Below are 17010 nucleotides of genomic sequence, written 5' to 3'. Positions count from 1 at the left end.
TGAAGGTATTTTGCAAGTGGACAAGGTATGTTGCATTATATAAAGAGGAAGCATTTTATATGGTTTTTATTTCCAGATATGTCAGAATAGTAAAAAGCACATTTGATGCTGGTAAAGATGGCTAGTTCCTTCCCAAATGGAGTCTCCTCTTTGTCCATAATAACAGAACTTTGACTTTTAGCCATATGGAATAAAAACCACATTTCCTAATCTCTCTTGCAGTTGTCTCATTAGGGTAACTAAGTTCTAACAATGAAGTGAAAGTGGATGCTTTCTGTGGTATTTCTGGGAAGACTCCATAAACAGGAAGGGACAAGTGCCTACTAGTTCTCTCCTGTCTTTCCAAATGCCAGCCCAGGAGGTGGATGTAATGGTTGGAGAGGCAGCAGCCATCTTGGATCGTAAGGTAGTGTTGTGAATAGAGGCTTTACAGATGAGAAGTATCAGAGCCCAAACCTCTGATGACAAATTACATTCTTTCAGCATAAGAAAACATAAACATATTTTTTGAATGCCCAGGCAAGCACAGGAAAGATACGGGTAAACAAGGCATAGTTTCCAGCCTAAGGAAATTTACAAACAAGTCCAGGGGCAGGCCAATTATGCAAGGTTGCTTGGTGAGCACACAGGTGCTTTGACCTAATCCTGAGCAGATGGTGGGCAGTGAAGTCTGGGAAAACTTTCTGGAGGAAGCAACCTCCTTATAGATGAATAGTATTTGGCCAGTTGTTGGAGGAAGGGGTGGAAAGAATTTTCCAGGTGTAGGGGAGTTAAGGGGTGTTTAATACTCTTTAACACCTCTTAAGAGAGACAAGTCAGGGAGGTGAGCTAGGGTAGGAATGTGGACTATATTCTCCGGAAGATGAGGGGCAAGCGAAAGGAATTAAGCAAGGGAATGACAAAGAAAAGAAAAAAGATCACTCCAGCTGCCTTGTGCAGAAGGGATTGAGGGGACCAAGATCAGAGGTGGGGGGACTGTTTTCTCTCCGCGATGGAAAGAGAAAGAGGAAGGAGAAAAGGAGCTTGACACCAAAGGCACACTTGGCCTTGACAAAGCACCTGAAATGGATTGGCAAAGTGTAAACACTAATTTGGAGGAAACATAGAGCTGGATCCAGGCTCCACGGGGCCCGTTTCAGGGGGAAAAAAAAAAAAAAAAAAAAAAAAAAAAAAAAAAAAAACACCACCAAAAAAACAACACAATTAGGCACGAAGCTGACTATAAAGATGAAAAAAGGAGTCACAAGGAATTAACTGGAGCCTTGCAGACCGGGCCTCTTTCCTCTGTTTGTCCAGACTCGCTTCCAGAGGTCAGCCTGGCATCCCTTCTCTGCCCCGGGCACTCCCCAACTCCCGGCCCCGCAGATGTCCCGGGGCGTCCAGCAAGTCAAGTTTTCTGTCTGGGAGGAGCGACCCTCTCCGGGGCGGCAAAAGAGCGGCCGTGGGATCTGGCCAGAAAGGGTGGGCTGGAGCCGGAGCCCATGAGCGCAGAGCAGTCGTGCTTCACCCGGAGTCCTGCGGCCTCCGGGGCTCCCGCCCAGAGCTCGCCGCACTGGCGCGCTGCCTGGAGGGGCGCAGCTGGCGCGGCGGGTCTCCGGGGAGCACTGCCCTGTCCCCGCCTAAGGAAGAGTGCCCTGTACCCCCAAGACGGGCCCGAGCCACAGGAACCAGTTCGCTCGCTCTGGCGTGCGAGACCCCACAAACACGGGCTTTCCTGCAGGGCACTTCTGGATTCAGAGTCCGCGAAAAAACGCCGGCCCTTCACAGCCAGATTTACTTTTAATGAAATAAATAAATAAATAAATAAAGACTTAAAGTTTGTTGTTTTGAGATAAAAGAATTAACTTCTGCGAAACAAGTCAGTCATCGTCGGCGAAGAGCTGGGGGCCGTGGGGAGCCCGGGTCCCGGACTTCAGGAGCTGAGCACCGCGGGACCCGCAGTGTCCTGGGACGGGCGGCGGAGCGGGCGGTGGAGGGGGCGGGGCGGCGCCTGGATCCGGCTGTGCGGGACGCGCAGTGTCGGTGGCCGGGCGGGGCGGGGCGGGGCGCGCGGCTCGGGGTCTGACGTGGGACAGTGCGGGTTGCGGCGGGGGCACGGGGGCGCGTGCGGCTCGGGGTCCGACCTGCGGCGGCGAAGGGCGCAGGGCGGGGGCGGGGCGGGTGGGCACGCGGCGGGGCCGCGGGGCAGTGCAGGGGCGCGCGGGGCTGCGGGCGCGTGGGGGCGGCGGGCGCGGCGCCGCCCCTCCCGGCCCGGGCCGCCCGCGGATCATGTGGTGCGGCGGGAGGAAGTGCCGCTTGTTTTCTTTCCTGCGGGCGCCGGGCTCCGGGCGGGGCGCGCGGCTCCGAGACCCCCCGGGGGCGGCGCGGGCCGCGAGCGCAGATGAGGCGCCCCCGGCCCCGCCGCGGCGTCCCGGGCCCGATGGCGGCTCCGCCGTGGGACCCGCTCCGCAAAGACTCTCTGCCGCCCACGCTGACCCCGGCCGCGCCGCCCTACGTGAAGCTCGGCCTCACCGTCGTCTACACCGCGTTCTACTCGCTGCTCTTCGTGTTTATCTGCGCGCAGCTCTGGCTGGTGCTGCGCTATGGCCACAAGCGGCTGAGCTACCAGAGCGTCTTCCTCTTCCTCTGCCTCCTCTGGGGCTCCCTGCGGACCGTCCTCTTCTCCTTCTACTTCAGAGACTTCGTGGCGGCCAACGCGCTAGGCCCCTTAGTCTTCTGGCTGCTCTACTGCTTCCCCGTGTGCCTGCAGTTCTTCACGCGCGGCGGGGGGCCCTGGGGGGCGCTCACCGAGGGGCCAGGCGCTCACCTGTGGCGGGGGCGCTCACCTAGGGGGGAGGGCGCTCACCGGGCGGGATGCTCACCTGGCGGGGAGGGTGCTCACCTGGGAGAGCCCCCCCACCCCATCCCCCCGCCTCGCGCGCTGCGCCAGCTGCAGGGCTTATGGCTGCGCGGGGCGGTCGCGGAGCCCAGAGGGTGGGCGGAAGGCACTGGCTCTGGGGTCGCCAGAGCCCTGTCCTACCTGCAAGCCGTTTTCCTTCACCCCACCCCGCCCATTCCCAAATGAGGTGACAGAGGGAGAAAGTGAGGGCCTGCCCTCATAGCCACCAGTGGGTTTTGGGCCCGCCCTGTCTGGGCTCAGGGGCAGCTTCCTGCACACATTAGAAGGTGGCTGCCAGGGAGGCTTGACCTCTAGACTGACTCCTCTGTCCTGTCATCCCAGAGCACCTGACCTGAGCCTGGAAAGGTCATGTGCACGCTGGCCTCCAGATTGGGGTCAGACGCTGATATTTTTGAGTAATGACAGGACGGGACTGCCCCATTTGGGATGAGATGTTTTTGATCTCCAGCTTGGAGCCCTGCTGAATGAACTAGAGCTTTGGACTTCATTTCTCAGGGCTGCTGAACAGTCTGGGGGTGACACCCAGCTCCCCAGCTGCTTCCAGGGGAGGTCAAGGCTTGCTGTCTGAGCTGGATGGAGAGGCCCCAAGAAGAAGCCATAAAGTTTACCGGGGCTCTTTTATGGGCACAGAGGAGCTAGTTTATGAGGCCTATTTTTAATAAGCTAATGGGAGAACATGTGAATAGACTGGGCTGCTGTGACTTAAGGAAAGGACGGTGATTGTAAAGTGCTTTGTAAATACCATGGCAGGTATTGCAAAAAGGTTTAAGTACACAACGCCCTCATCATCATCTCTGATTCTCATTAGCTTTCCAAGCCCTGAAATGTCCATTTTCACAAGGACTCTGCCGGTGTCATCTGGTGAGGGTAATTGAAGAGCTCTCTCACTGACAGACGCCCGATGCAGGCAGGCATTCTCCTTTTTTAAGTGTCCCTGTTCTCTAAAGAAAACGTCTTTACTTCAAAAAAAGAAAGGCAAGAAAAAATAGAGAAGGATTGCTGTGCTGTGGGAGCCCTAGAGACAATCGGCAGGAAACAGGTCTGGCTCCAGAATAGCTGGGTACTAGTTAGTAGCCATGATAGTCTTATAAAACAGCTCTGCGCTCACAGCCTTCTGATAAGTCTGGTGTAGCCACATATTTTTCCAGTGCTCGAGTCATAGGTATTATCTGTCAAAAAATTACCTTTGTTGCCCAAAAGCTGGTTACTCAGGCAGTCCTCAGCTCCACTGCTGACACTTTAGCTTTTTAATTGGATCCAAAAGGGTAGTTCCAGCAAGATACAAAGGTGAGGTAGGCTGACATTACTTTAAGAACTGTGACTGTGATCGTGTTTTGTATTTAGGTATTTGTGTTCCTTTCTAAGAGAAAAAAAAAAAAAAAAAGGAAAATGCAGGCCAGGGCCATGGCTCTCCACACTAATCACATGCAAATTCTGCACTAGCTGGCTTAGGGGCAGGGCCGCACATTTTCTGCACCATCTGCTGGTTGGCAAGTAAACGCTGAGCGAGGGAAAGAGTGACCAGGCAGACAGAGCCACTCCAGTCAAGAGGCCTCAAGCCCTGGCCCGGGCTTCTTTGTATCTTCCGCCTCTTGTTGCTTTTCATATCTCCCGGGTGGCTGGCAGGAAAGGGGGTACCTAAGTGCTGGTCTTCGAGGCTCTGTAGAGCAAAGCCATCCCCTGGCTTCCTGACAAATACTCTGATATTTCTGGGGAACTAGAAAGGGGGTCACCCTTCCTTTGACTCTCAGCTCTGACGTCTCTCCCTAGCTCTCCCTCCTGCGTGCCTTCTCTTAGACAAGGTTCTCAACCACTGGAATAGCCCAGGGAGCTTTTAAGAATTACCGCTTCCCTGGGGCCCATCTCAGAACAAGTCCATCAGATCTGGGAGGGAGGGGGTGAGCAGCAGATAATGGAGAAGCCCGACTGGGTGCCAGGCTCCATTCGAACTGGTTTGGCCTCTTCATAAGGGCCCTCTGATGGTAGTGATGAGACGGTCCCTGTGTTGTGAATGGTCAGAGAAGTTCAGTGGCTCGCTCAAGGTTACCTGGTCGGGGCATGGAGGCGCTGGGAGGTCCCCCACATCTCTGGCATCTAAGCGATGGCCCGTGCTTTGTGGTACAGTGTTCAGAGGGGAAACATACTCTACCGTAGTTGTAGCCCCTGTTTGCTGGGAGCCAAACCCCTGGCTGGGGGGTACGAATCTTATACCCCACCCAGTTAAGTAGTAACTCAAGGGACTTAGGTGGTGTATATTTAAGCTGTGGGAGGCTTCCGTGGGACCTGAGCCCTCAGGAGGCGGGTTTGTGGCAGCTGGGGAGGCCAGTGGGAAGAAGGAGAGGGCTGTGGCAGAGGGGCACCATGGCAGAAGTTTGGGGAAGAGCTAGAAGGTGCTCTTGGAGCTGGAGGAAGTCTCATCTGTCATTGTCCTGTGCTCTGTGCCTGGCCCAGTGCCTGGGACTGGCTTAGGCCTCTGTGTGGAGCCTCCCTGATAACTGGGGAGAAGGTGTTACCATCTTCCCTCTGGGGGGCGGGGTGGTCAAGAGCTGGCCCATCGTGCCCCGCAGCCTCCGAGGCACCTCCTCTTGCCCCGGCTGCTGGAGGGCCATGGTCCCTTCTGTCCAGGGCTCCGAGTGCAGGAGAAGGGTGTGTCCTGAGTGCTTAGCCTTGCCCCCCATCTTTGGAATCTGGCTCTTCTGGGGCTGGCCCGAGGAGGTGGTTTTATGGGATGCTCTGCCTGTTCTCTGCTGGCTCTGCTTCACCTTGGGCTCTGGGGGTGACCCTGTCATGGGGCCGCGGCCACATGGCGGACTCTGTCTTATCCTGGCTCCCTCTGCCTGTCCGCCTTCCACCCAGTCCCTTCTGCAGGTGCGGCCACGCAGGTCAGGGGCTGGTGCCCATCCTCGGTCTCCTCCCAAGTCCCCACCTGCCCTCTTTCCTTCTCTGCCACCTATAGAAATCCCAGGTGTAGGCAGATACCACCCCTCCCACCCCCCCCCGCCGAACCTGGTGCCATTAGACCTCCACAGCACAGGTGGGCCTCTGCTGGGACTCTCCAGAATCCACTTTGTTGTCATGTCTACACCCCCTTGGGTCTGAGCCTTCCCATCTCAGCACGTCACTGTCCATGGAGTGGGGTGATGAGGTTTCTGCTTCCTAATCCCCTGGGGGGAGTTCCTCGGGGGTTTTCTCGAGCAGTTCCTCGGGGGTTTTCTCCTCAGTGACCAGGGATGCCGGTTGCATCTCCTAGCATGAACGCTGCTCTCCTGCCGGGGCTGATGACTCCTTTCTCCACTCTCCAGCTCCTGGGACAGGCTGGAACATGGGAGGAGGCTGGTGGTAGGACTGGTTCTGCTGACTCTTAGCAGGCCCTGTGTGAGGTGTGTGACTGGCCCCAAATATCTGGGGCTGTCTTTGGAACGTAGGGTGTTGAGTACCTGTCCTATCTGGCTCTGGTCCCCCAGTATCAGTCCTGGGGACAGCCAAACTCCCACACAGATCTTTTCTTCTTTTTCTTCTTTTTTAAATAAGATTTTATTTGTCACAGAGACAGAGCATGTATACAAACAGGGGGAGTGGCAGGCAGAGGGACAGGGAGAAGCAGGCTCCCTCCTGAGCAAGGAGCCCGACCCGCATGATGGGATCCCAGGACCCTGGATCATGACACGAGCTGAAGGCAGAGGCTTCACCGACTGAGCTGCCCAGGCGTCCCTCCCACTCAGCTCTTTGCTGCACCAGGAAGTGGCGGGGGGCCGAGGCTTGAACCGAGGTCTGTCCTCTGGAGCCTGCTCTTCTGGCACTGTTTGCCTCAGACGGAGGTTTCGAGCAGAGCAGGACCCTGAGAACAAACGGGAGTCTCTGCACTTGGGCTGTTGGGGTGCCTTCCACACCAGGCTGTGGGGTTGAGGCCCAGTAGAGAGGCTACCAGCTTCTGCACCGGGCAACCCCTGGGCCAGCAGGTCTGTCTGTAGAGCTCCTGGTGTGCCATGGGCTCAGCCATCATCCCTTCAGCCTTTTTCCCTTGGAATCACGGGTCTGGACCTCAGACTATTAGGGACCCGAGTTTGGTGGAGTGGAGGGGGCTCAAGGTCTCACTGGTTCCGCTCTGTCTTGAGCCCGGTGACAAATTCCTGCCATGACAGGAGGGTATTTTGAGGAAGGAAAAGGAGAAGTGAACTCTGGGGACGGGGCGACATGGGGTGTGGTTAATGGATGCTGACGCAGAAGCCGGGATGACAGCGCATCTCGAAGGCAGCTGGGAAGCTGCTGCAGGGCCATTGGGGGTGGGGAACTGTGGCTCGTGGGGGGTGTTGGAGTGTATCATGGGAGTCTGGGGGTACTGTGTGCCAGCAAAGGCCTATAAATGAGGGGGCAGCACCGCACATGGGAGGAGGGGGGAACCGTGTGAGCAGGACCGAGTTTGAGTCCGGCTTCACCCCTCATATAGCTCCTGTGGCTGGTTACTAACATTCCTCATCAGGAAAGCAGAGACCCCCGGGGGGGCACATCCCCCTGGTGGGAGCTGCTTTAAGGAGAGCCTGTCTGTGTCGTACCCTCTGCACCTCAGTGAAGTGCCCTTTCTGCATCTAACAAGAGCGACTCTGGCTCTTGCCCAGATACCAAACCAGGTCTTAAAGGTCTGACCCCCGGGGCCGGCCCTGCCTTTTGTCCCCCCACCGTGTCATCCAAATGACTTGTGGTGCCATGCTGCAACATTTATGTTTGTAAAGTGGCAGGGACTCTCGGCTCTCCCTTAGCGGGAGTGTGAAAGGGAACAGCTCACCTCTGCGGCTCCTGGAGCCGAGATCTGGGGGAGGGGGTCCAGCAGCCCAGCCCTTCCTCTTCCAGATGAACCGACTGAGGCCTGGAGGCTTCTAGGGACTTGTCCAAGGTCACCAGCCTGGGATGAAGAGTGGGGTAGAGGCCCGGCACCGGTGAGCCTGTGTTTGCTGCACACACCACCCTAACTCAAAATGCACTGTCCCCATCCTTGGTGATAGGGAACCAGGAGGCAGCCAAAATCTAATCAGGGACCATCTCTCCCTCCCCCACCAGGAAAAGGGGATGTTGATCTTAGGAATAAGTGAGTCTTGCTGGGGTTCTGGGAAGTCCATTTAATCAAGAAATGTTTACCATGGGGCGCCTGGGTGGCTCCTTTGGTTACCTTTGGCTCAGGTCATGATCCTGGAGTTCCAGATTAAGTCCTGCATCAGGATCCCTGCTCAGCAAGGATCTGCTTCTCCTTCCTGCACTCTCCCCTCTCATGCTCTCTCTCTCAGTCTCTCTCAAATAAATAAAATCTTAAAAAAAAAAAAAAAAGGTTTACCAAATACTATTGTGTGCTGGGTCGAAATCCTGGAGGTGTGAGGAGGGATGCTTCTAGGCCTGTACGTGATTATGAAGAAGTAAGAAGCTTAGGAGCACACAGACAGGCCTTTGACTGTCCTCAAGTACCTTATTTCAAAGCTGGGACCAAACAGTCACACCAGGGCAGGGACTATGCTGGCCTCACCTCTGTGTGCCACACCCATGACCTCTTGGTCCCAGACACTCGCCCCTGTGGTCACTCAGTGGCTTATGTGTATGTACCTGTGTGTGTGTGCTTGTGTGTGTGTTTGTGTACATGCCTGTGTGTGCCTGTATGTGCTCTTCTGTGTGCGTACCTGTGTGTGCGCTTATGGGCGTTCCTCTCTGTGTGTACCTGTGTGTGTGCTTGTGTGGGAGCCTCTATGTGCATGCCTGTGTGTGCGCTTGTGTGTGTGTGTACCTGTGTGTGTGCCTCTGCAAGGGCAAGCACACATGGAACCTAGGAGAAGTTTCCTTATTTGCATTCAGTTGACTATCCACCATCAGCCCCTCCCAGGAAGTAGCTTCCGAGCCTCACTTCTAAAAATTTCCCTAAGAAGGGGCCTTCAGATTCTACAGCCCAGGGGTGCCTGGGTGGCTCAGTGGGTTAAGGCCTCTGCCTTCGGCTCAGGTCATGATCCCAGGATCCTGGGATTAAGCCCCACATCGGCCGATTAAGCCCCACATCGGCCTCTCTGCTCTGCGGGGAGCCTGCTTCCTCCTCTCTCTCTCTCTCTGCCTGCCTCTCTGCCTACTTGTGATTTCTCTCTCTGTCAAATAAATAAAATCTTTAAAAAAAAAATCACAGATTCTACAGCCCAGTTGCCCAAGATCTCTCATGGGAGCGCCAGCTTTTAATTCTCTCCACTCTAGTTATCATTGTTTCAGCGCTGGTCTAAGCTGAGCCATGTTTTGTGAATGCCCTCAGCACTCTTGGGAGTTGTCAGACTCAGCCGACCCCAAGTCCTGTTTCCTTGACCCTGAGGCCTTGATTTTTCAACAGCAAGAGCAGAGCAGAGCCTCCTGGCTGTGTCCTTGTGTGCTGAGCATGAACCTGCAGCTCCCGTCTCCACCAGGAGCCTTGGTCTGGGTCCCACACACCCTGCCACCTACGGGGTTTTGTGGCATCTTTTTGTGCCCCTGTCTTTCCCCAGGTCAGACAGGCAGGGCCTAGTTGGGTGGGGGATGCCCATGGCTGTGTCCAACAGCGTGTGCCCTCCCCAACCAGGGACGGTCGTGTGTCCCTCATCTCGGCCCCCAAAGGCCTCCAGTACTGGGGAGGAGAGTGTCCCGGAGGTGACGCCATCAGGGCGGTGAGGGGCTGCCTGCCCAGAGGGGCGGCCATTGGCAGAGTGGAAATCTGCTCATCCAGCAACATCACTCGGAGACTTGGGTTTTTGAGAACAGTGGATCATGTGATCTGGAGAAAGGCTTCATTCAGTCGGTTCCTGTTGTCCTTGTAGCTCTAGCGAGGGGAGAGGAGCCTCTTCCTGGTTTGTGGGTCTGTCTCAGGCTGACATTCAGGCAGGTCAGGTTTTCTTGGGACAGGAATATTCTCAGCCAGTGGTCATGATGATCCCTGCTGCACTCGCACTCAGGGAGCCTGCAGAACCTTGTAAATACTTTACTTTTTATTTATCCCTGGCCTGAGGTTAAGAGTCTGTTCGCTAATGAGGATAGATGAAGGCCAAGTGGTTTTTCTCCACAAGTAGGTTGATTTCCTCAAATTTGCGTGCAGAGGGCCTCGAGAAAAGAAGGAGCACAGGGAGCCTGTGTCTGTATCTTGGGCCTTCTGAGCCCTGTGTGACCCGTGTGTGTGTGTGTGTGTGTGTGTGTGTGTGTGTGTGTGTATTTATCTTTCAAAAGATAAAAACTGCTCTTAGCTCACAGGCCATACAAAAAACAGGTTGTGAGCTGGATTTGGTCCTTGGGATAAGGTTAGAACAGACCCAGCGTTTATCCCCAAGCTCCCACCCCATCTTTATCCTGTTGTTTTTGCTGGGACAAGTTGGAAATGGGCTTGGGTTCTCATATCCTGCTTAAAGAGTGCTGTTCCAGAGGCAGTAAGTAGGAATTTCTTCCCTTAAGGGCCACTGACTATGGGAAAGACAGACATGATGTCACAAGACATCAAGCCGGTGCTGGCCCATTGTCTGTGTCTCCCCTGCCCCTGGCCGCCAGGAGACAGGTTCCCTTCTGTGGCCGGCGTGTAACATCATCAGCTCTCTACCCCTTTCACGGCAGACACTTGTTAAGCATGATCTTCAGGGCAAAAATCCCCACACACTATGGGATACACTCCCAAGGCTGCCCCCTACCTCCTGCTGCCCTTTTGGGGGATTCTAGACCTAAGAGCTGTGGGGGATTGCGTTGCCCATCAGGCCGGTGGATGACCGGTGGCAGACGCAGCAGGGAGAGAAGCTCAGGGAATGTCAGCCCACGGCTCACTGCGGGCTGAGCCCCCCGTCAGGGCTGCACTCCTGCCCCCAGGGACGGTGCACACGTCTGTCCACGCATAGCTGTCACATGGCGGCCCCAGTTTCCACTGCAGCCCGGAGACTCTTCTGCTCAGTCAACGAGCATGTTTTCAAAATCAAGGTGGAATTCACACAACATAAAAGGAACCATTGTGTTTGTACAGTTTGGTGGCATTTAAGCCCCTCCTGTTCTGCAGCTGTCACTTCTGCTCACTTCTCAAACGGTTCCATCTCCCCAAACCCTTCCCCTTGCACCAGCTCCGGGCAGCCACAAGTGTGCTTTCTGTCTCCGTGCAGTGACCTGTTCAGGATGTTTCCCAACAAAGGCAACCCCCCATCAGTGGCCTTCTGGGCCCAGCGTCTCTCACCTAGTGTCAGGTTTTCGAGGGTCACCCATGTTTTGGCACTTGTCATGACCTTGCTTCTTGAGGCTGGAGGCTGTTCTGTAGGTATCTGTCCCCGTTGGCCACCCTTTCCCCCACCGACAGACGTGGAGGTGGGTTGTCGTGTGTTTCTGGGAGCCTGTGACTCTCTAGATGCTGTGTAGACAGGACTGGGGACAAACGTGGCTCCTGCCTTGATGGAGGTGCATGTTGAGTGGGAAAACAGACCACGTGGCGAACATCGCTTGTGCCACTGGCCAGCATTACTTGGGGACAGTCCTTACAGTGGTGACACAAAGTGGGATGTTTCCAGTGGAAGGTTGGGGACTTAGGTCCCTCCTTCATCTCTACGATTCTCACGGTAGGGTGCTTGTTGCATGTTTTTAAAAGAACCAGTGACATCTGTTACTATTTAAATGTAAGGCAAATCCATTTGCTCTGGTTCGTTCCCAGAGGCAGCTTCCTGAGGTTCAGAGCGCTGGGACGGAGAGGGGTTGCCTGGGGGACGTCTGCTTGGCTCCCATTCCTGCCCTCAGGGCCCTTCTGAGCAGATACAGTCCCTTCTGCCGGGATAGCCCTTCACAGATATGGTGGCAGAGGTCTCCTCCAGGTCCTGTCCTCATGGGCTGTGCCATTCCCAGTTCCTTTCTTTGTTTCTGATGGGATGTGGGTTTGTCCCTCACCATCCTGGTCCCTGCCGGCCCCACCCAGTGGCCCACTGTGAGCCGGGGCAGCTCTGGGAGCAGAAGGAGGCCTCGGTCCCCGTGTCCTGCCACGTCACTTCCTCTCTGGGATGTCCCGAGGGTCCGTCCAGTCAGGGGTGGATATGAGGAGCACCGTCTGCGCTGTCTGGGGCTCCCCAGGCTGCTGTAACCAAATACCATGGGGGTTTTTGCAGCAAATTATTCTCTTAGTTCTAGAGCTGGGGGTCCGCGGTCAGGGTGTTACCATGGTGGTGCTCTGGTGAGAGCCCTTCCAGGTTGCAGATGGCAGCTTCTCCTTGGGTCCTCACGTGGTGGAGAGCAGAGAGAGCACTGTATGCTCCTCACGAGGGCCTCATCCTCCTGACCTAACTGCCTCCCAGAGGCCTCGCCTGCTGACTGAGTGGTGGGACTCCACGTGATCTGGGGGGACACCCATGGGTGGCCCGTAGCCCGCACTGCACTGCTCCCAGCCAGGTCAGGAGTTCTCGGGGAATGTCAGAATTCTCCCTATTTATGAGGCAGAGTTATTTTGGGGAGGGAAAGACACATGCGGAATCTTCCGTGCTATCTTACATTGTCGTTCTGGGGGATTCGGTGCAAGGATTATGGCCGCGGTAAGACGTGGGCCACTGTGGTCACACGGGGCCTTTCTTCCTGGAGCCGTTGGGCCTAGCTGGCCGCTGACCCCCGGCTAAGCTTCCCGAGCTGGAAGAGGTCTCCTCCCTGCTACGAACGTGTTATTTCTTGTGCGTGTTCCACACATCTGGAACTGTTGCAGGCAGGGCCTCCACTGGCGGATAGTGACCTAGGGTGGCGGTTGCCATAGGAGAGGTTTGGAAACGTAGTGATGATCGTGGCACCTTGTGTGATCAAGGTCCTTTCCGTTCACGAGGCTGAAGAGAGAGGATCCTGCCTGGGAGGCCAGTCTGCACGGTCAGTCTCCATCTGTCCCAGCGAGACATGGGTCTTGCTGGCGATGATGGCGGGTCTTCTCCCCGTGGCCTCTGCCCAGCGGAGCTGGTGGGTCTGGGGTAGGACTGGGCTTCTGTGGCCCGGGCTGTTGTGGGGGCTGCTGGGCCCAGCTCCTTCCTCCCCCTGACAGGTGGGGCCCACGCCCCTGAGAAACAGGCTGCAGCAGCCCGGGTGGTGCTTCCCAGGCTGCCGGCTGCCCTCTGCCAGGGCCCTTTATGTCCTAGAGTGTCGTTCTCGGCCCGCAAGAACGACCCACAGACGAGGTGAGTGGCAAGCTTCTTTTTAATAATGGCGGCCGCAAAACAAGCACACAGCGATATTAATGCGCGCGCGCTCAACCCCTCCCCCAATGCCCAATCACAATGCCGCGCACGCAGCGTCCTCGTGGCACTCTTATGTAACCATACAGGACTCTATTGTTCTCTAGCGGTGATCATGCGTTTCTCTCTTGGCTCCTGGTGCTGCTCATGCGTCAGCCACGAGCGCACCCACATCCCCCTAAACCAATCATTCTTAATTCCTCAATCTACAGGCACTGCCATCTACGTGACTCCTTGCACCTGCTGAATGGCTCCCCACAGCTCCCCCTTTTTTATTGTTTATATGGCAGGGATCGTGCCTGTCTTAGGTTGCCAATCCTCAGCACACATGCTTACCCGTCATCGGGTACTCCCCCTGGCCGAGGAGCCCCTGTCTTAGGTTGCTATGGTGAGGGATCAGTCTTACCCGTCTTTGGCTATCGATCCAGCATGCTAAGCCATATTTTGGGGGGGGAGATGCCAGCCTCCAGAGCCATCATGGCTTAGACCAAAGCCTGTTGCTGTAGCCGTTGTTGTCGCGCGATGCATTGTAGAAGGAGCACTTGAGCCAGAATCATCAACATAATCAGGGCTCCTATGCCTGCCCAGTTTTTGAGGAATGAGACTGATTGTTAGGACATACTAACCAAATCACTGACGGAGCCAAGAGATACCTGGGTGGCGTTCAAGGTGACATTCTGAGCCCACCGCGGTTGATTAGCTGATGGTTACGTATGATGGCTCTTAACTTATAAACTTCTGCGAGTATAATTTTAACCGCACAAGGCAAGAGGCACATGAAAAGAACAATTACCACTAGCACTCCTATAATTGTTCCTACAACATACCATGCGTGCGTCAGGGAAGGGAAGTGAGAAAACAAGGAGCTTACAAAGTTTTCAGCAAGCTGAGCAACAGTTAACTTGGCATGAGGAGCTTCTTCAATATCTAATATTTCTTGATGTAATTGCAACAGATCAAGGGATAGATTAGAGTTAGACCAGACCCCCTCGAGATGGCGTTGTACTCGGTCCCACGAAGTCTCAGAGGCATATTTTTTAGAGGTTACGCAAATCCAGTGATAATCACTATGACACCGGATCCTGGTGCGCAATTTTAAGCTCTGAATTTCCTCCCCTAGAAATCTAACAGTATCATATAGTGCATTTAACCGGGTTTCAACCCTTTTATCTATATCTTCCTGAATTCCCAGCACGGCAGAAGTGTTATGTGCGAGCTGATCCACAGTATCAGCAGTATGCACAGCCTGAGCAAGGGACACAGACGCTGTGGTAGCTGTTGCAATTAGGGTGATTAAGGAGACTATCCCGAATAACAACAATCCTAGCTCTCGTCGGGGTCGGCTTAGGGCAGCCTGTACACGCTCCCACAACTCTAAGCCGGGGTTAGAATACCATGGTTTGGAGATATTAACTGGGATCATAATAAATGGGGGCTGTTTTACCACTAATAATCCATCGCCTGGCAGCACTCCTCGAATACAATTGGTTAGGGTACAGTTATAACAAGAGAAATGATAAGTGGCATTTTCCTTTATTACTGTAAGGTTTCCTACAACTAGCATAAATGGATGGGGCATGCAGGCTTGGGGGTATCTGAGTATTTGTCCAATATTCTCATATCCAAATATGGTCTTAGCGTTACTGGTTTGCGGGACAAGGAGGGTGGCGCCTCCAAAGGCGGCAATAAGTTTCCAAATCTCAGTTTGCACCGGATAGCCACGTTGAGGAGTGAGAATTGGGGGTATTTTCGGACGGCATTCAGGACATCCGGAAGATATTATAGGCCCCCAATCCCAAAGCTCAAAGCTATCCTCTAGTGAGTACTTAGTAGCCTTTTGTCCTAGGCAGAGCCTCCAGGGTACTCCAATCCCTTTAGCTATACTTAAGTTAGCTGCACAAAGTGGAATATCCCGTGGGGCTATACCAGAAGTCACTATGGTGCTATAGGTAGTGTCAAGGCCAGCTATACTCACATCACTATAACCAGATCGCGGGGAAACACTCAAACAGCGTGGCATTGTGTGCTTCATCGCAAAGCATATGGGATATACATCAGAATAGCCCTTGTAAGATATGGCAGCCTGCTGTGGCCGGAGGTGAACAGAAGAGGGAGGGCCTAGCAAGACAGTATCATTAACATATACAGGAATAGAACTCACATCCCAACCCACGGGCTGTAACAGGGGTGGATCGGGGACGTATGCCCAATATAATGAGCCCTGGGCTGCCAACACCTGTTGCATTAAAATAAGCGTCAGTAGCAAACATGAGTTCGGGTGAGAAGAATGCACTCTATGCTGAGCCATTTGAAGAAGGGCCTGAAGCTGGGCAGTCTCTTGTCTCGGCCACAGTTGAACTGGCTCCGCCTTCATGGGAACAGGCTGCAGGACAGTCGTCGTCGCTATCATCATCATCACCAGCATCCTCCACAGGTTCCACAGCCACCAGCCTGGTGAGGCGTTCCGGCACCCAGAGTGGAGCAGGCGCATCCTGTGGGAAAACACAAAGGGAACCTCGGTGCCACCGAAGCACCAGGTCAGGTCCCTTCCATAAGCCAGTAAGGACATCTTTCCATTTCACCATTGACTGCTGCATTTTCTGTTGGCCCCAATGACGTTCCGCGGCCGAAGTGCCGTCCTTGTCAACCGTGAGAAAATTTAAAATAAAGGTGACCAGATTGGTGAGGTCATTGGGTGTACGATACTCCTCTCCAATTCCCCCTTTTAGTATTTTTTGCAAGGTAGTTTTAAAGGTCAGGTGTGCACGTTCCACAATGCCCTGGCCTTGAGGATTATATGGTATGCCTGTAACATGCTGGATATTGTAGCAGGCCATGAAGCCGCGAAAGCTTGCAGAAGTGTAAGCAGGGGCATTGTCTGTTTTCAAGTGCTTTGGCACTCCCCAGCAGGCAAAGCTGCACAGGCAATGGGACATCACATGTTTGACATTTTCCCCTCGCAAGGGGGTCGCGCTAACTCTCCCCGAGCAAGTGTCTACACATAAATGGACGTATCTTTGTTGTCCGAAGGAAGGAACATGTGTTACATCCATTTGCCATAGATGGTTAGGTAAGAGCCCTTTGGGATTTACCCCTAGGGAGGGCATAGGCAAATGTGTTACACAATTACCACAAGACTTCACGATGTCTCGTGCATCAGCCCTTGAGATGTTAAAACGCATCTTTAAAGTTTGGGCATTGACATGCCACCTTTTATGATAGGTTCTCGCGTCTTCCAAGGCGCTACAGACATGAAAGCGTGCGGCCATGTCAGCTATTCAGTTTCCCGTAGCCATAGGCCCTGGGAGGTCTGAGTGTGCTCTGAGATGTCCGATATAAAAAGGGGCACCACGAGAGAGAATGAGGTCTTGCAATTCAATCAGCAGGGAGGAAATTTCTGATTGACTGGCTGAGATAATGGCAGTCTCTACAGATCTGGTAGCTACAACTGCATATTTACTGTCTGAAATAATATTGATAGGCTGATTTTGAAACCTTTGTAAAACACACATAATTACCAACAATTCTGTTCTTTGAGCTGAGGTTGATGGCACAACAACCGGAATTACCTTTCCTTCCACCACGTAGGCACCAGTTCCAGATTTGCTACCATCTGTAAACACCGTGAGGGCATCAACCAATGGCTCTAATCGGCAGGATTTAGGCCATATGAGGGGTGTATTTTTGTAAAATCCAATTAGGGGGTGTGAGGGATAATGATTATCAAATGTGACAGGATAAGCGATCGTCAAAATGGCCCAATCATCATTTTCATGTGTTAGAATGTTCACTTGGGTTTTGTCATAAGGGACTATACATGCATCGGGCAGTCTCCCGAGGACCTGTATGCTAGCATTGAATATTTTGCTTGCTATCATAGCTACAGCTGTAGCATACGGGGTGATGACA

General features: G+C 54.1%; 1 protein-coding gene across 1 annotated transcript in view; it reads left to right on the top strand.

Annotated features, from left to right (window-relative positions):
• The first annotated feature begins 2219 nt into the window (after positions 1 to 2219).
• Positions 2220 to 17010, top strand: part of LOC123393945 (integral membrane protein GPR137B-like) — a 36445-nt gene continuing 21654 nt past the window's right edge. Inside the window, 1 exon segment of the mRNA XM_045087310.1 lies at positions 2220 to 2759. Within this exon segment, the coding sequence (XP_044943245.1) occupies positions 2381 to 2759 (379 nt within the window). The 5' untranslated portion in view covers positions 2220 to 2380.

Source organism: Mustela putorius, unplaced genomic scaffold (assembly GCF_011764305.1).
Source record: "Mustela putorius furo isolate JIRA1106 unplaced genomic scaffold, ASM1176430v1.1 tig00001093_pilon_pilon_pilon, whole genome shotgun sequence".
Classification (NCBI taxonomy): domain Eukaryota; kingdom Metazoa; phylum Chordata; class Mammalia; order Carnivora; family Mustelidae; genus Mustela; species Mustela putorius.
The sequence above is the reverse complement of the archived record's forward strand: the minus strand, read 5'-3'. Positions and strand labels throughout refer to the sequence as shown.